This window comes from Ips typographus, linkage group LG1 (assembly GCF_016097725.1).
Source record: "Ips typographus isolate SLU linkage group LG1, UJ_Ityp_2.0, whole genome shotgun sequence".
Classification (NCBI taxonomy): Eukaryota; Metazoa; Arthropoda; class Insecta; order Coleoptera; family Curculionidae; genus Ips; species Ips typographus.
The window spans coordinates 12206551-12223784 of NC_138422.1; the positions used below are offsets into that span (position 1 = coordinate 12206551).

Below are 17234 nucleotides of genomic sequence, written 5' to 3' on the forward strand. Positions count from 1 at the left end.
AAAACAAAACCTAAAGGACAGTAGTAACGGTAGTAGCAAAAGTTTTGTTTTTAACACATGCAACAGTGGGTTTAGCCTCCGGGTCAATAGCAATCGCGTGCGATAAAGTAACGCTTACCGTACTAGTTAGAAATTAGGAAAATAACTATTTATTTCATATAATTTTTACCTTTAGAATCTTATCGCCAGGCTGCAGTCCTTGCAACGAGGCAGGACTTCCGGGTTGTACGGCGGTAACAAAAATGCCCACGTGATTACCACCAGTCAACCTAATACCCACGGAACCCTCTTTCTGGAAAGCGACGAACCGAGCATCAGGTCTGAAATCACCAATTTCATTAAGAAACCATTCTCACAACAACAAAAATTACAACTCACATGGGTTGTTTAGTTTTCTGCACTATCGGGTCTTCTTCATACAGCTGCCTCCTGGAGCTGTAATAATCTGAAACGTGTTGGTAGTATTTAGAGAATTTGTCATTTACATGAAATTTGTCAACAAACCTTCAGCTCTAGGAGGTGGTGGTCTGGGTGGTTCCTCCCTGGCACCTTTAGATCTACCGTAGCCAGCTAAGCTATTTCTGTTATCAAGCTGGTTCAAGTTGGCTTCGGTCAAAGGTCCTCGGGACCGTCCCCTGGGTGCTAAATTCGACTTTTCCTCGTTTAACGAATTCGGTCCGCTGGCTAATATTACAAAAAAACCTTTAATTTTCAAGTACAATAACAAAAAAAAAAAAACTACTAACCAGACATGGGATCAGCTTTTTCATCAAAAGAGGAACCATTCTGGTTGATGTTTGGGTTCCTGGTTGGTGGCTGTACGTACAGGTTCTGATTGGAGTAACTTTGCTGTGATGATGTGAGAAAGTCGTCTCCCTTATAGAAATTATTAACGGCACCGGTGGTACTGATTGAACTTTGAGCTTGATGCGACACATTCGAGGGCCCCACGTAGTCCCCTCTGGATACGGTGATGTGCAACTTGTCCTTGCAACTGTCTATTATCTTTTTGGCCTCTTTCAAAGACATGATGTCGTTACAATTGCTGTTGTTAATTTTCGTGACAAAACTGCCAACTTCTAAGGATTGATTGGTGTTGAGCAGTTGCTCTCTGGCTTTGGATGAGATCTCTTTTATGAAAAGCTTACACCCCAAAACGATTCCAAAATCTACAATAATATATTCAATTAATAAGTGTTAATAAAGGAAATAATCAGTACAAACCTTCTTTTTTCGAGTTTTTCGTTAGGGTGATCTTGGTCAATGGGGGCGGACTAACCCCTAAGGCTGCCAGAGGCGGCGGTCCACTATACGAAGCACTGTGCCCGTGTGATAATTGTAATGTTCGTCGTTTAATGACCAAAGTGACGGTGTCACCACTGTCTCTGAGCACTTGGACCGCGGTGGCATAGTCCACATTCTGGAGGGATATTCCATTGACCGAAATAATTCGATCGTTCACTCTAATTAGAGAAGAAGTTTGAAACTGAACGGGCGCTAAAATTTAAGAACACTTACTGTAAAAGTCGTTCAGCAGGTCCAGCGGCTAGAACATCGCTTACAGCGATGCTGGGATCTCCTGATGCGAAATGGGGATTGTCTCGTCCTCCAGAGACGGCAATTCCGAACCCAAATCCGGGTACTCTGGTCACGCAGATTTGTTTGTATTCCCATCCTCTTTCCTGAAAATTAACAAAACTAAAATGAAAAAATCATCCACAACATCCAAGTTTTATGTGTTAAGCTGGGTTTATACAGCGCACAATGCATAACTTAATGCATAACATAGAAAGTTGGCTTTACAGTAATGCCTATTGTCGTTTATACAGCGCACAACACTTGCACAATACCGCATAGAAAGTTCATAATTTTTAACTTTCTATGCAATTCTTATGCGAAAACAGCTGTACGCATGCGCAAAATTTTGTAATGTCATATTTTGACATCCGCCGTCCGTCATTGTATTGTGTTATTGTTTTGTTTATGAATGGTGGATTTGGATTGTTTAAGAATAGTTTGTTGTTGATTTTGTATTTGTGATTTTTTGGTCATTTAGTGCAATAAAAACAGTTGAAGTGTCTACGGAAAAAACAGAGTTTAGTGGTAAAGATTATCTAGAGCTAATTAGTTTCTCTTTACATCAAGAATTTATTAAACAATTGCAGATGGAACCTTGGCAACAATTGGGGCTTCTACTCTTGATGGGTGCTGCAGCTACAGCATTAAGCTTAGATGTCAAGAAAAGGAGAATACGGAGGTTTAAAACGCGACCTATGAATAGAAAATGCAATGAACATAGTGTTTTTGAAAAAAATAGTTCAGTTTGCAGAAAAACAGAGCAGTTTTTCAAATATACGCGTATGACTCCAGAACTGTTCCATAAGTTATTAGCTCTTGTGGGGCCATTCCTGCAGAAAGACAAGACAAAAAATCCAATTAGCCCAAAACAACGCCTTGCCCTCACTCTGCAGTAAATATATTCTCAATTCCAAATAAAAATGTGTAGTATTGCCAGTTCTGTTTTTCAGTTATTTATCAGAAGGTTGTTCTATGCAGGAAATAGCATGGAATAATAACACCTGAACCCTGCCATCTTGTGTTGCCAGTGGTGGTTGGAATCATCAGGGATGGCATGGTCGGTTTGTGTTGGCTTTCTAAATATAGAGAATTTTAATATATTGTCGTTATTAAAAATGTTTTTTTTTTTCCCTTTCCCAACTTTACGACAGCAAGCACATCTTTTTTGCCTTATCCTCCTTATCTGTGCTTGAAATGATTGACAAATGGCAAGTGACAGAAAAATAACATTTCACATTGCAATGACATTTATCACGTGTTGTCATAAGCTTTTTTCATTGGTTAAAAATTATATGTTGTGCGACTGTATAAACACCAAAAAGAAACCCTTGTGATTTCTTGTGCAATGTTATGCATTAAGTTATGCATTGTGCGCTGTATAAACCCAGCTTTACATTCTTAAAGTAAGAGAACCTAATCCGGACCTGATGATCATTCGAATAACAAAAAAATTTTTGCCGCTTCCAGTTTCGACCTTGATTCTTCGGTTCTTCTATTTCTGCATCTTCGCAGTACCACAACATGCCGGCGTTGTCAAAACACGTTTTTTTTTCATCCATTCAGCGGGCTAACCACCTTTCAAATATTGCATTTCAAGCCGCTGAATGGACATTCGCAGAAAGCGAGTATGATCGTTTTTTTTTTTGCCACAAGGGCGATAACCATCCGCATACGTCACGGTTTCTAACAATATAGCTTAACAAAGGCAAGCACATTTTTTTGCCCACCAATGTCAAGGTCAAACAGAAAATTCATTAAAGCGCACCCACGTTTGGTACGTGTTTTACTCGAGGTTAATGATTCACAAGAACGATAATCAGAGTTCTACTCAACATTTGTTGTTGTATAGACAGCTTTGTTGTCATGTTTAAATTCGGACTAAGCAAAATTTGCTGAATGTTAATGTATAGTTCCTAGGGCAAAAATTCGAGACGGTTTTCTGTCATCTTCATAGGAAAAAATCTTAGGAAGCAAATTAAAAGTTAAAACTGTACATCTTTTACTTAACGTCCATTCAGAAAAACTGGAGATGTGTTACAACTTGATATTGTTTAATTTAGAGTGGAAGGATATTGAGCTTTGAATTAAATGTTGGAATAAATCAACTTACTGGCACTTTTTAACTTTTCATGGCTGCAAATGTATTATTGCAAGAAAGAAAAATATTTATGTATTATATTGAAAATGTTAACAAATTCCGTAACCACAGTAACTATGATATTCTACAATTCTTAATAACTGAATGTTCCAGATAAATAGAGCATATCATATATTTTTAAAATTAGAAGAAAATGAGCTTTTCAGATATGTAATAATACTCAGGGTGTTACATTTGAAAAAAGGTTTCTTTTTGTTGTTTTATCCTGTAAATTGCGAGTATCTGAAATTTTGATAGTAATGCAGTTCAAACTATACAGGGTGGTCTAGTTTTAAATGTCAATAATCCACTATCCGATAGTTTATCAAAAAATAAGTTGACATACATTATGACATTTTGCTGAAAAACGCTTCCTAAGGAAGATACAGTCCTCCAAAATTTAGTTTAAAAATTCGTTTTTTTTTGCTATAACTGTCAGACCGTTGGACTAATTTTGATTAAATTTTCATCAAGTACTTATGAAATGAATGCTCATTATGTGATGTGAATGACGTTTTGTCAAACTTGTTCAGTGGCGTAGATACAGGGAGATGGTGTTCATTTTCCCACTTTATTTTCTACGCTGACTGGATATTTCACAAAAATTACAGTTTTTTAATTTCCGTCTTCAATTTAAAGAAAGATGTATCTGCTGTCAAATTTTGATTCAAAATTCTTTTTACGAGATAACTGAATTATTACGTTTTAAAACCCAAGAAAAGAGGGATATCCGGGCAGCAAAATATCATTTTATAAAAATAAATCTGCCAGAAGTTGATTCTCATTCAAAAAATAAGTTGACATGTTTTTTCGTCATTTTATAAAAGACCTCATACTAAGAGACATACAGCCCTCTAAAATTCGGAAAAATCGTTGTTTTTTGTTATAATCTCAGACCATTGAAAGTGAAAACCGATCCATTTTTTTTTTCAATAACATCACGTAATGAGTATTAATTATATTTAAGACTTGTTCCAAATTTGGGCAAAATTGCTTCAACCGTCTGACAGTTATGACAAAGAACCGATTTTTTTATGTATAACTTTCATATTTAAGTTTTTTTTTCTTTTGTAGAGTTGTCATGTCATTTAACTGTTAATATAACATGACTAGTGCATCAGAAAGTTTAATTGATATTTTGTTATTAATTGTCTCTTAAGCTCTAGAAAACTAGTAAAAAGCTCAAATAATAAATTATTTAAAAACGGGGAGTTTTGATCACCTTACAACTCTTAAGTACCGTATAGTTTGTCTGCACGCTAACCACATTCTTGGTAAATTAATTAAAATCTGCAACACTTATGGTGCTAAGCCTAATCAATCACTCTGTATGTACCAAGTAAATTCCCTTTCTAATAAAAGCCATCATCGTCAAACTTAGTACAACTTGTCGTTTGAACTTGAAACGCAACCATCATGGTTGAAAGCTGAAAAAGGCAAATACCGAATAAGGCGTGGGCCTGGTAAATACAGGGTGCACTTAAATGCCGGTGACTAAATCGTTCGGTATGTAACCCGTTGTGACTGGTCGTCCGTTGTTGCAGCTGCCAACCGGACCAAAAAAAAAAAGACATTTAGAACGTACAGTATACAGTATGTTGCGCAAACGAGGTCCACGTCTAAATAATAATACCATGTTGTTCTTTACAATAATAATAATAATCATCGTTAGACGGAGATTTTGAACGGCGCGGATATTTAAATCACAGTCTAAGTTACGCCTGTGTTTTCTTTGTTCTGGTGGTCAAGAAACGAGATTAGAATGCCAGATCAAGTAATCTTAATGCCTCCATTACTGGAACCGGCATAACTGCATTAGTGGACCGTGAAATAGTAATTGTTTTTCGAAATAATTATTAAAGAATCTCGACGCACTTAAATTCCTTTACGTATTATTGCGTAAGAGCATTTTGTAACCGACAAAGAATTACCTTGCTCTTCAACCAGTTTTTTGCTATACCTATTTTCAGGAGATACAAGAAGTGATCTGTTAATATCAATAATACGCTCAGATTAGTTTCTGGACAACAAATTTAAACGTACAGTATGATAGTAATCAATAAACAAACTAGATTTAGTTCAAACTAATCGACAAATTATCATGAAAATAGATTTTGCCAATTTTGCCAATTTGAAAATATTCTAGAGCTTTCATATCACTTAAAAAAAAAACAACATAATTTCTTTATTTTTCAACCAATACAAAATAATTTTACATTTCATAACCACCACATGATGTGCACAATAATCAATTTGCGACAATTTACACAAGTTTTGTCATACTTTGAACCAATTATTGGTTATTAACATTTCTTGCAACTTTATACTCTTAAGAACGTAAAGTCAGAACTAAAGTAAATAATACAAGTTATTGTATATTCAGGATGTTAGTTCTTTAAATATGACTTGTGTATAATCTCTCTTATCAAACTGTGTTTGTATTTGCTTATAGTACAACAAAGAATAACTTATCAGATATCTGGTTTTGGGTCAAGTGTTCAGTTTTTACCAATTATTGTGCATAAATAAATAATAATTAAAGATAGATAAAAAGAAAAGACAGCACAGAATTAGTTATTCACTGTAGAAGTTTATGCATGAAAATCTAGGAGATGTTATTTAGTAAACTTCCTTACAAATAAGAAAGTAAGTAAACTAGGTGAGAAATACGACGTTGATGATGTGAAATTGAAAATAACAGGTCGAGAAAGTTACAAAAACAACTGAAAACTTAAAGGTAGAACTGGAAAACTTAATCATCTCAAAACAGGAAAACTGTCGAACACAATGATCTAATTTAGTTCAAGAAAAGATGTCAGTAAGACGATTTTGAAGTTGCTAAAGAAGCTGGAATTACAGCCTAACGTCGTCGAGAACGCTAAAGCTTAACCTGGAAGTGGTAGCAAATGTATGATTTTCTTGTTTTATCAGAGATGTTGAGCTTGTTAGTCAAAGTTAAATTTACCCCAACTAAATATTTATGGATAAACCTCATTTAGTTTAGCCCAACTTTACGAAACAGTCTCTTCCAATTTGATCACTTCCAGGATCAACGTAAATCGACTCCTTTCGAAATTGGAAACCTCACGGATACAAATGGTTACGGTATGTCATAAACATTGATCTGAACTACGGCTAAAGATAATTTGGTGTCGTTAACGCTCGAACCCTCCGAGTCCTACAAGAATCAAATTAAGCTCCATCTCAACATACAAAGGAATTTGCAAAGCAGCGTTACGTATTCAAATGAGTTTAAAACGTAACTAGGGGGGCCGCTGTTGCATTGTAGCTGGGCAAGGTGTAAAATATTTAAATTTTCAATGTTTATTGCATCATGGCGAAGCCCTGAGCTTTGTGCACATCGAGTGTGGGAGAATCGTATATTTACAGGAGAAGTTAACTTTCCATCCGAGGAACGTTTATGCATTTTACAGGGTGGCCTAGTGGTTAATTCATTTGCTGGCTGAAATATTGAGACGTACGCCTCTGCATCGAAACCAAAACAAAACTTTAATATCTGGGAAGATTTCTTCCTCGTTTATATTCTATGGGCTTTGAACTTGCTACAAGCGATTTATGTAGGCCTACGTCATGCATTAAATTTGCGTTTGCATTTTTTCCCTTTGAGTCTCTGAACTTAAGAGATTCGAATTCTGTTACTTTGAAGGGTTTTCCATGGTAAAACCATGAGTTAGGGAGCATAAGTTTTGCATAAGTATGTGTAGTAAGGGTAGGGGTATTATAATGCGTGAATAGAAACTTTTTTCTATTTGTGTGTGCAGAGTTTTATAGTTTTCCGCACTCGTATGAGTGCAGAAAATTTGACATACCACAAGAGTAATGTACAATATTGTTACGATTTTCCCGTGGGTTCACACAAAGTCAATTTAACTCAACAATTAATAACTTTATTTACACTTCAAAACACTCCGTACAATAATTAACTCAGCTATTAAAAACACTACTACAATTCCACAACTATTTCACTATTTAAACTTTACCGCGTTCTCAAATTCACTACTACACTCTCTACTAACTACGCCGTCGTCAACGCCGCTTCTTTTATATTCGCAAACCACGTTCTAGAATGACCGCGAAACGCTTCGTGAGTTGCCTTGACCATTCAAGAATCTTCCAGGTAGCGCTTCCTAACTGTGGCCTACTTTAATACGCGCCCGGCCAGATATTGCGGCGCATCGGTTTCATCCCGAAGTGAGCGCTCGTTAAGAAGTATCGAGCATAGTAGGCCCAGACCGTAACAATATTTTATCTAGCTATTGTATTAATTACCTATTTTTGTTGTTTACAGACTTAAGACAAATATAATATTTTAGGTGTCAGTTTTGCAAATATACAGGGTGGTCCATTTTAAATGTCAATAATTCACCATTCATTAGTCCATCAAAAAGTAAGTTAACATACATTATGTCATTTTCCTGAAAAAATGCTTCTCAAGGAAAATACAGTCCATAAAAGTTCAGTTTAAAAAATCGGTTTCTTGTCATAACTATCAGACCGCTGGAGGAATTTTAATCAAATTTACACCAAATACATATAAAATTAATTCTCATTACGTGATGTTAATGACGTTTGTCAAAACTGTCCAGTGGTGTAAATACAGAAAGCTGGTTTAAATTTTTCTGCCTAATAAAATAGTAACGTAGAAAATAACGTTACTGGAGATTTTTCAAAAAGTTCAGTTTTTTTTTACTTTACTTGTTCAATTTGACAAAATAAGTATCTCTTAAAATTAAAATTGACTTATCAACCAGTAAATTTACTTTGAAACGGTGAAAATTGACTTGAGAGGCTTAAAAATTTGTCTTTGTAACCAGTTTTCACAGTTTTCAGACAAATTGAAAGACTTTAGCCTTGACAATTGACTTCGAAACTGTGAAAATTGACTTGAGAGGCTTAAAAACTGTCTTTGTAGTCCATCGTTATAGTTTTCAGATAAGTTGAAAAACTTAAGTAGTAAAAATTGAATTGTAGCCATGAAAAACTACTTTCTCTAGAATTTTTTACTACAAATTCACACATTTCAACCTTGAAAATGGACACCAAAAAGTGACTCTGAACCAATGAAAAGTGACATCAAAAGCTTAAAACTTGCATTTGAAGTAAGTTTTCATAATTTGAAAATACATTTCAATATTTTAGTCTTAAATACAGGATATTGACAGTAGATTCATGAAAATTGACTTGAAGATTTACTTTTCAAGTTTTTTTACTTTGTTTTTCATTTTCTTAGAACTCTGGACTATTTTTAGGGATTTAAGACTGCTTTCAGCTTGGAAAATCGAGTTTTAGGGTTATCTACATCAAGTTTTTGACATAGCAGACTTAAAAAACCATTTTTACATCTTCCATGGGCTTAAAAATGTATTAAATTGACTGCTAGGTTCACTGTGCTTTAAAACTGAAAAATCGAATTTGAAACTATTTTTTATAGTTAAAGTTAAGTTTCAGACTCTTCATTGATGAAATTAAACAATTTTGGCATTAAATGCTACGATATAGTCTTGAACACTAATTATTAGAATTAAATTAGTTCGAAAATTCGGACTGTTACCAGTGTTTAATTGAATAAAAAAAACTACTACTTCTTTTCAATAAAAAAAAATTTGAATTCACTACCTATAGTCTAAAAAATTGAACGCCAGTAAACATTAGTCCAAAAATCCTGTTTTTAGACTATTTTCAGTGTCAAAAATTAACTCGTAAACCTCACAGATTACCAGATTTGAATCCTTTTGAACCATTTTAAAAGAAAAAATACAATAACCCAAGTAGACATTTTTGTCAATTTTGAAAAATATTCAGTGAGCGTGGAAAATAAAGACTATCCCCCTATATCTACGCGTCTAAACAATTTTGACGAATGTCATTCACATCACATAACGAACACTTATTTCATAATTACTTGTTCCAAATTTGATCAAAATTGCTTCAACGGTCTGACAGATGTAGCAAAAATACGATTTTTTAAACTGAACTTTGGAGGTCTGTGTCTTCTTTAGGAAGCGTTCTTCAGGAAAATGACATAATGCATGTCAACTTATTTTTTGATGGGCTATCGATTGGTGAATTATTGACATTTAAAACTGGACCACCCTGTATATTTGCTACTAAACTTTTATATTTTTAGGGTCATATTAATTAAGTTATGGATAAAATTGACTACAGGAAACAACCAAAAGATTGAAAAAAATAATTTTGATAGAATTTTCTTGTTTTCACGCAAAATTTTTTTATTTTTTAATTAATATAACTGTCTTGAATAATTTCACGTTGCTAATACGTGCATACGAACAATATATAAGTATTGAAAAAGCAGGAAGAGACGAATATGTAAATTACCTAACAAATCACAAGAAGAGATAACCACGACAATGATGGAAAAAAACTGACAATTTACAGAAAATTGACGTCACAAAAAAAATAGTCACCTGACCACTCATTCTAAAGTCTGAACGATATCTTGTAATTTTTTATTTCAGCTGTCAATGGAATGTCAACAGCTAGAAGATGCCGTAAGTGTCCCAGTATCACTAAATGCGGAAAATACAGAAATATTTTCAGTTTACAGAACTAGAGCATTTATTTTATAACGTTTTCGGTTGGTACAACTGGGAAAACAAAAAAATAAGCATAACATACAGGATGATCCATTATTACATATCTAAAGAAATAGTTCGATTTCCATTACCGTCTTTTTGGGGATAGTTTTTAATGCACACTACTTACAGTATTACTTATCTTTGCCCCTCAAATACATTGTCTAGAGAAGCAAAAACCCATTAAAGCCACTGTTATAATTATCACTTAGAATACTTAGATTTAGGAAATGCAGTCTCTTTCTAAGAGACTTTTCTGTAAACATTTGTTCCTAACACTGGTGGAAAGCATTTTTTTCACACTGACCGGAAGAGTAGGTATTGTTTTCCGCACTTTTAGAAAACTAACTATTCTCAAAATCACAATAAAGCAGTAGTTTTCGGGCACTGCAACAAATAACTTGGTTTCCAATATTGGGTCTGTCATCAACTATCCCATTTTATTCAGTCTAGTTTCTTGAAAATTGGAAAAGTAAACCCTTCTAACGGAATAATATTAGGATAGTGGATAACTGGAAAACAGCGTCGCCCAAATAACGTTCTTTTCGCAAAAGTGCAAACTCCCTTGCTTTCTGTGCTAACAAAAGTTTCCGAATGGATTTTCACGCTCTTGGATATTAAACTTTTGTAGTAAAGTCTACACAGTTTCTCACATGCTCATTATATTTGTGCCGCAGTTCCTGCCAGTATAGTGACTCAATTTCTTGACGAGTCTTTGTTTATAACAGAGAGTTACTCACCATGGGGTAAAAATAGCCTTTAAGCCGATAACCCAACCGAGCTTTAGTAATCGACAACGACGAGTAACTGTTCCTTTTGTTAAAAATAGAAATCGGCACTCGGGATGAAAAGATTTCCTGCTTTTTACGAGCGCACTTCAAAGTTATTACCGGGGATTAATGAGAGCGTAGAGTACCGATTACGAAATAGTACGATCCGGTATAAATACATGGTTCAACAGGCTGTCATTATCAAGACTGTTTATTAGTACCGTATAGAGTTGATTAGTTCAGAGCGGACTGTGAAAAATCGTGTTTTGAGTGTGTTCCAGTTTAAACACGACAATAGTAATAATAGGGGAAAGGCTATAAATAAAGATATGTCAGTAGCAGTTGCCAAGATTCGATCATTTATTATTATGCCCTCATTCTTAAGATTAATTACTAAATACACAAAGTGCAAATAATAATAAATGTTTTATGGATAATTACTATTTTAGTGTGTTTGTACGTGAAACAGCCAATTTACCGACCGAGGTATTGGAATGTAGGTTTTGGTTTTTAAGTTAATCGAGAAACGTTGACCATAGTAATTACCACAAACTCTAAAATTTTAAAAGTAGATTTTTGTGGTTTTTTTAACCCAAATAATTTCTCTTGACCCTTTTGTAATGAAATTTAATCATCAGTGTTCCTGTAGTACAGGGTAACTGTATAAGAACGTGTAAATTTGGTAATTATTGTCCAATAACTTCAATTTTTTCGTTATTGCACAACACTAAAAACATGTTGTATTAACCTCCGTCGTTACTGATTTTACAACCAGTAAACATTTAATGTTGATTTGTCTCCTTAAAATGAATAGTGGTATTCCCGAGATACTAGAGTAATTTATAAAAAAGTTTGACTGTTTCGAAAACACCCCGTAATTCCTTTTGTAGACCAAAAATTGAAAAATTACCAAACATGTCCCGAAATATGAACCAAACCCATTATAGAACACCAAAAAAAACTGTTATCCTAACAAATGCACTGGGTTGGAATTTAAGAAATTTGCAGCACCTTTTCCTGTACCCTGTATATCAGTGAAGAAATCACTGTAAGCCAAAATCTCGGCCAAAATGAATTACTGACTCTAATTCTACAAAAAATTGCCAAAAAATATACTGTATCGATTTTTTTCGTGAGCAGTTTAGTGGAATATACTTTATGATTTGCCGAAAAGTATTTACTCCAGACCGAGCTTCAAACTAAACGAAAAATGTATGTGTTTATAGAAAGTAATACGTGGTAATATTTTCAAATTACAGCTAGTAAGAAATATGTTTTATTTTCAACCATGTATGTAATACCGTTATTTCTTACGTGTAAACCAGGTGAAAAGGTTTTATTAAAATTACCTGCCGGTTACCTGCTACTGGTTTTATTAGAATTGCCTGCTTTTACTTTCCACCCGGGTGGAGAGTACTCACTTTCCATTTTCTATTATTGGTCAAAATGCCTCATAGTTATAATGCCTTAAAACTGACTAAAATGCCTCAAACTGCCTAAAATGCCTCAAACTGCCTTGAAATACATTTGTACTTGACTTTTGACTATTGTCAAAACGTCATAAGGATTAATGATTCAATAAAAATTACTTCCTCAGGTTACATGACTGGTTTTCCAAATTTTAAATACCCAAAATCTTAAAATTGTTTTGTTCTCGTGTTTTTAGGTTAGGTTAGGTGACAACGTAAAGGTTTTACTAAATTTTTTACACTTGATTTGACCTTGTGCCGAAAGCTTCAAGTTGATTTTCTAAGGTCAGGTGACTGTTTTTCCGAATTCTAACAAACGGTACTGTTGCCTGAAATTACGGGTTATATTTTAACGTTTGCACGAATCTTCTGTCATAATAACCAAGTTAGCACGTGTCCAATAAACACTTATCATTTAAAAGAAATAGTTGAAAAATTGTTAATTTAATTTAGACAGTAGTAAAATTGTAAGAACTTTGTCACGTGATTTGATAATTCAATTTTTGAACTTGAAACATTGTAAAGGCCAGTTGACATTGTTAAAAACAGTCACGAAAACTTCAAAACGCAGTTTAAACTTAAAAAAATAGTAAATTAAATTTACACAGTTGTTAAAACTTAAATTGCAAAATACACGTTACATGACGTTGAAAATGCAATTCTGCATGTACTTGCAACACTGTAAAGGCCAGTTGACATCTGTCAAAATTAGTCACGTGACCTTTAAAACACGGTTTAAAATTAAATAATTAGATTTAGACTATTTTAGACAGTTGTAAAAGCTGAAATTGCAAGAGACACATCACGTGACTTTGATTATGCCATTTTAGAGCTTGCAACACTGATTTGCTAAATTAAATTTAGACAGTTGTAAAAGTTGAAATTGTAAAATACAAGTTACGTGACGTTAATAATACAATTTTGAACTTGAATCACTGTAAAAGCCAGTTGACACCTGTCAAAAACAGTCACGTGACCTTAAAAATGTAGTTTAAATGTTGAAAAATTGGTAAATTATTATAATAATTTGTAATGAATATTTTTTCAACTCGATATCATGTAACAAAGATTTTATTTATTATGCTGTTCTGTTCAATTTTCAATCAATTTTGTTATATTAATACACTACATTTTGAAATATACAGAAAATGCTTTAAAATACTCTCAAATGCCTTATAAATATCTCAAAATGCCTCGTAATGTCTTGTAATACTTCACAATGCTTTGTAATAATGGGAAAGTGCCTCATAATACCTCGAATTACCTCTAGTTTGTGTCGGCGATCTACCCCTCCGTTTTAGGAGATTGACCAGTAGGTAAATTCAAAATTGTTGTTTTTCACAAAATTTCGATCAGTTCGAGAATTTACTTACGAGAATAGTTCCAGCACTTAACGCGACTTCAAACAACGCAAAAAACAAAGTCTATTTCCTATTTTTCCAAAGCAAATCTAGTCTGTAATTTTTCAACCAACACTATTCGAGGAATTTAGGTTTCTGCACTTCTGCAGGTACCCGGCTAATCAAAAGCCCTCTGCAACCAGACTTTCATCAATTATTGCCGGCAATTAAGAAAGTTCATAAATTAAAAGTGACGTCGCTTCCCGAGACACTCCAGGCCATGTTTATCAACACTCCCCCTTTTTAAACACTGATTGCCACCGGAAAACGGCTCCAAAGACTATGCTGGGAAAGACAGACGTCGAGATTAATTTTAGTGCTGAAAAATGGCGCACGTGACGTTTAACTGTTACGTTATGTATCTGTCTGCTTTTTTATGCATGTTTTTACATATCGCTTAAAATATATGGAAAACTTGAAACTTCTAGACATACAGGATCATAAGTTGATGACGCACGAGTAAACTGGCTCCGCGAGAACTGTATGTATAATGTGATCAAATATAGTTTTCAAACTGCTAGATTTTCAAGTAAACAGAGGAACCACTGGACTTAACATTCATTCCCTCACTCTTGAGTTTAGTTTGACTTGAAAATCAAGTCAAACCGTGAATCCTTAGCATTAATATAAAATTCACTTCAAGAAAGATCAGTGAGTGCAGAGTTTCCTGTCAAGTCAAGCTGGAAAAGTTTAAATTAAGTTTTTGATATGTTTTATAAGTATCGGGTGACCCAATAGGACTGTTCCTCGACCATATCTCATAATCTCATTTTCTCAATATTTCAGGTTAGGAACGAGAATTTGAAAAACGGTTTTCACTGGCCTATTTGGATGTTATTTGGCTACTTTTTCATAAAGAAAAAGTCATATCATTCCATTTGTTTTTTTTTTATTTTTTTTTTGGAATTTGAGTCATGGGTGTCAAAAGTAGCCCCCTGACGCAGAAAGATTTAACTAAATTAACTATATTTTGGTTGATTCTTATTGCCCAAGAAATGCTCTTTTCAACAATACCGAATGTGTTAAAATTGGTCAAAAGGTTATGAAGTTAAAGCAGGTTATTGCAAAAATAATTAAACACCTCACGCCATCTTTGTCTTTGAAATAACAGAAATTTGTTTTTTATGAAAATGATAGATAAATTGTTTCGCTTTAAAAATGAGGAAAAAAAAAAACCCAATTTGCAAAATTTATAGAAAATGAATTTTTAGAACTCGAAAATATTTTCCAGCGATTTTTCATGGCCGATTTACCTAAAAAAATTTTTACCCCAAAATCATACGACGAACGGTTCCCGAGATATGGTCGAGGAACAGTCTTATTGGGTCACCCGGTACAATCTAATAAACCTACACATTTCAACTTATCAGTTTTTGGGCAAATAATAAATACCTTGGCAAATAACAAATTGCATATCACATGACTTGCTTAGACAAATAACATCTGCCTGAATCTAAGTTTGTTAAATGACCTGATATGATTTATGCCTATAACATATGTTTACACTGTAAAAAGTCATAAATGTGGTTATTAAGCTGTAATTATTGGGGTGGGCCATGAATATGCAACGAACACTTTTAATACAAGTCTGGAAACTGGAATATTCATAAAACATGATCGAACTGAATCTTATAAGAATCGCCAAGAGGATTTAAATATTAATGGACCCGTCTGCGCCGGGTTTTTAAAATAGTCGAACCAGTCAGGTTTAATAATAATTCAGCTTTGTTAACCGGATAATCTGAAAAGCAACTTCCCATCTAAACGGGTAGGAAAAATTCAGAGAACCGTGACCTTTTAGCCTTTTACATACATATCCGATGCTATAATTTCCTTCTAGTTTTCTTTTAATTAATTGGTCTAGTGGTTTTGTGGGAATCCCTTTGTGCCTTTGACGAGAAGGTTATTAACATGCCAGTAAAAGCAACAAAACACAATCATACACCTAGGCCAGTGTTTTTTTGTCTGTATAAACGTAGTGTGAACACGGGCAAATTGCTAAGTAAGATATAATACACAAAATGGGCAGACCTGGGAGTGGAACCCAATAAATTGTATTTAAATTTTCCGCATAGCACTGTTGGCATCTTAAGTTGTTTTTGTCTCTTCAAGGAAATAACTCAAACAGCAAACAAAGGACGTTTATTGAATATTCTTGTTTTCGAAGTCACAGTAATTACTCACAACAGGATCATTAATAATATAATAATGGTACTTTTTATCATCAACAGAACTTCCCATGTTATTGAACCGTTTAATTTAGTTTTGGGCGGATTCATTAACAGGGCAATTAGTTTAAATGCCGATCTCTAACGATTCTCGTTAGGACAAGCTCAAAATTGGATTTAAATGAGAACCACCAAGAAAACTGATAAAAATTAAGCACACCATATAAATTATCGAGTTATTAGTGTATCATGAGTGTTATCTGTTTTAAAGTATTTAGTTGGGAATGCTTTAAAGAGAGTAAATTATTAGTTGTACTGGTTTCAGTGTTTTCGCACATCTGTGAAGTATACAGGGTGTCCCACGACGAAAGATATCGTGACACATTGATATTGGAAAGTATAAATAGGAGAACTTTGAAAATTTGGCAGGATACTGATGTGGGCATGCCCAATCTAACTAAAATATTTTCAAGATGGTTGCACTTCCGTTTATACCGGAAGTCGATCACAACTTTCTTATTTTAAATAGAACACCCTATATATTATTACATATTTGGATTCCTCACAAAATTCTGACCAACTTTTGTGTACAATGCCGTATGCCTATCTCTAGCCGTTTTTGAAATATTTGATGTTTTTCCAAAAAAGTGACAGTTGCAACGCTCAACATATTTTTGTACTCTGTCAAAACCGTATTTCATTTTGCAATGAAACTTTGGGTTATTGTAAATAAAGGATCGTTTTATTAAACTGAGGGTGCGTAATGACTCATTTGTATACAGGGTCGTTAAAAAAAAAATCATAAACTTGCCACTAAAAAAAAAGAAAAATGTCAAGTTTTTTAAATAGAAACCCACATTTTTTATGACGGAATCATTTTGAGCATTAAAAATTACTATACGTCTCAATTTACTTGCCTATACCTAAATCCAACCCATTTCGTTTTATTTGAGAATAAAGACCAGCAGAGTAACCTCAAAAATAAAACTCGCACTACCTATCTTACTTTTTTTCTATTTATTACCGTTTGCTTTGTTACCCGTAAAACCAACAAAAAGTGATTCAAATTAAGTGTTCTTACTAGTTTGTCACATC

The 17234-nt window shown here is 33.9% G+C and overlaps 1 protein-coding gene and 1 long non-coding RNA gene across 4 annotated transcripts in view; one reads left to right on the plus strand and one right to left on the minus strand.

Moving 5' to 3' along the window:
• Window positions 1-17234, minus strand: part of pyd (zonula occludens-like protein polychaetoid) — a 74487-nt gene that overhangs the window by 13647 nt on the left and 43606 nt on the right. For all 3 annotated transcript variants that reach the window (XM_081981712.1, XM_081981705.1, XM_081981721.1), the window contains exons 2-7: window positions 1519-1682; window positions 1225-1463; window positions 747-1169; window positions 505-684; window positions 379-445; window positions 170-320 (exon numbers count right to left, since the gene is read on the minus strand). In XM_081981712.1, coding sequence (XP_081837838.1) covers window positions 170-320; window positions 379-445; window positions 505-684; window positions 747-1169; window positions 1225-1463; window positions 1519-1682 — 1224 coding nt within the window. The remainder of the gene's footprint in view (window positions 1-169; window positions 321-378; window positions 446-504; window positions 685-746; window positions 1170-1224; window positions 1464-1518; window positions 1683-17234) is intronic.
• On the plus strand, window positions 1706-2657 carry LOC145730897 (uncharacterized). The gene is made up of 3 exons (XR_014178703.1): window positions 1706-2103; window positions 2166-2470; window positions 2529-2657. It is a non-coding gene; the product is annotated as an uncharacterized LOC145730897 (long non-coding RNA).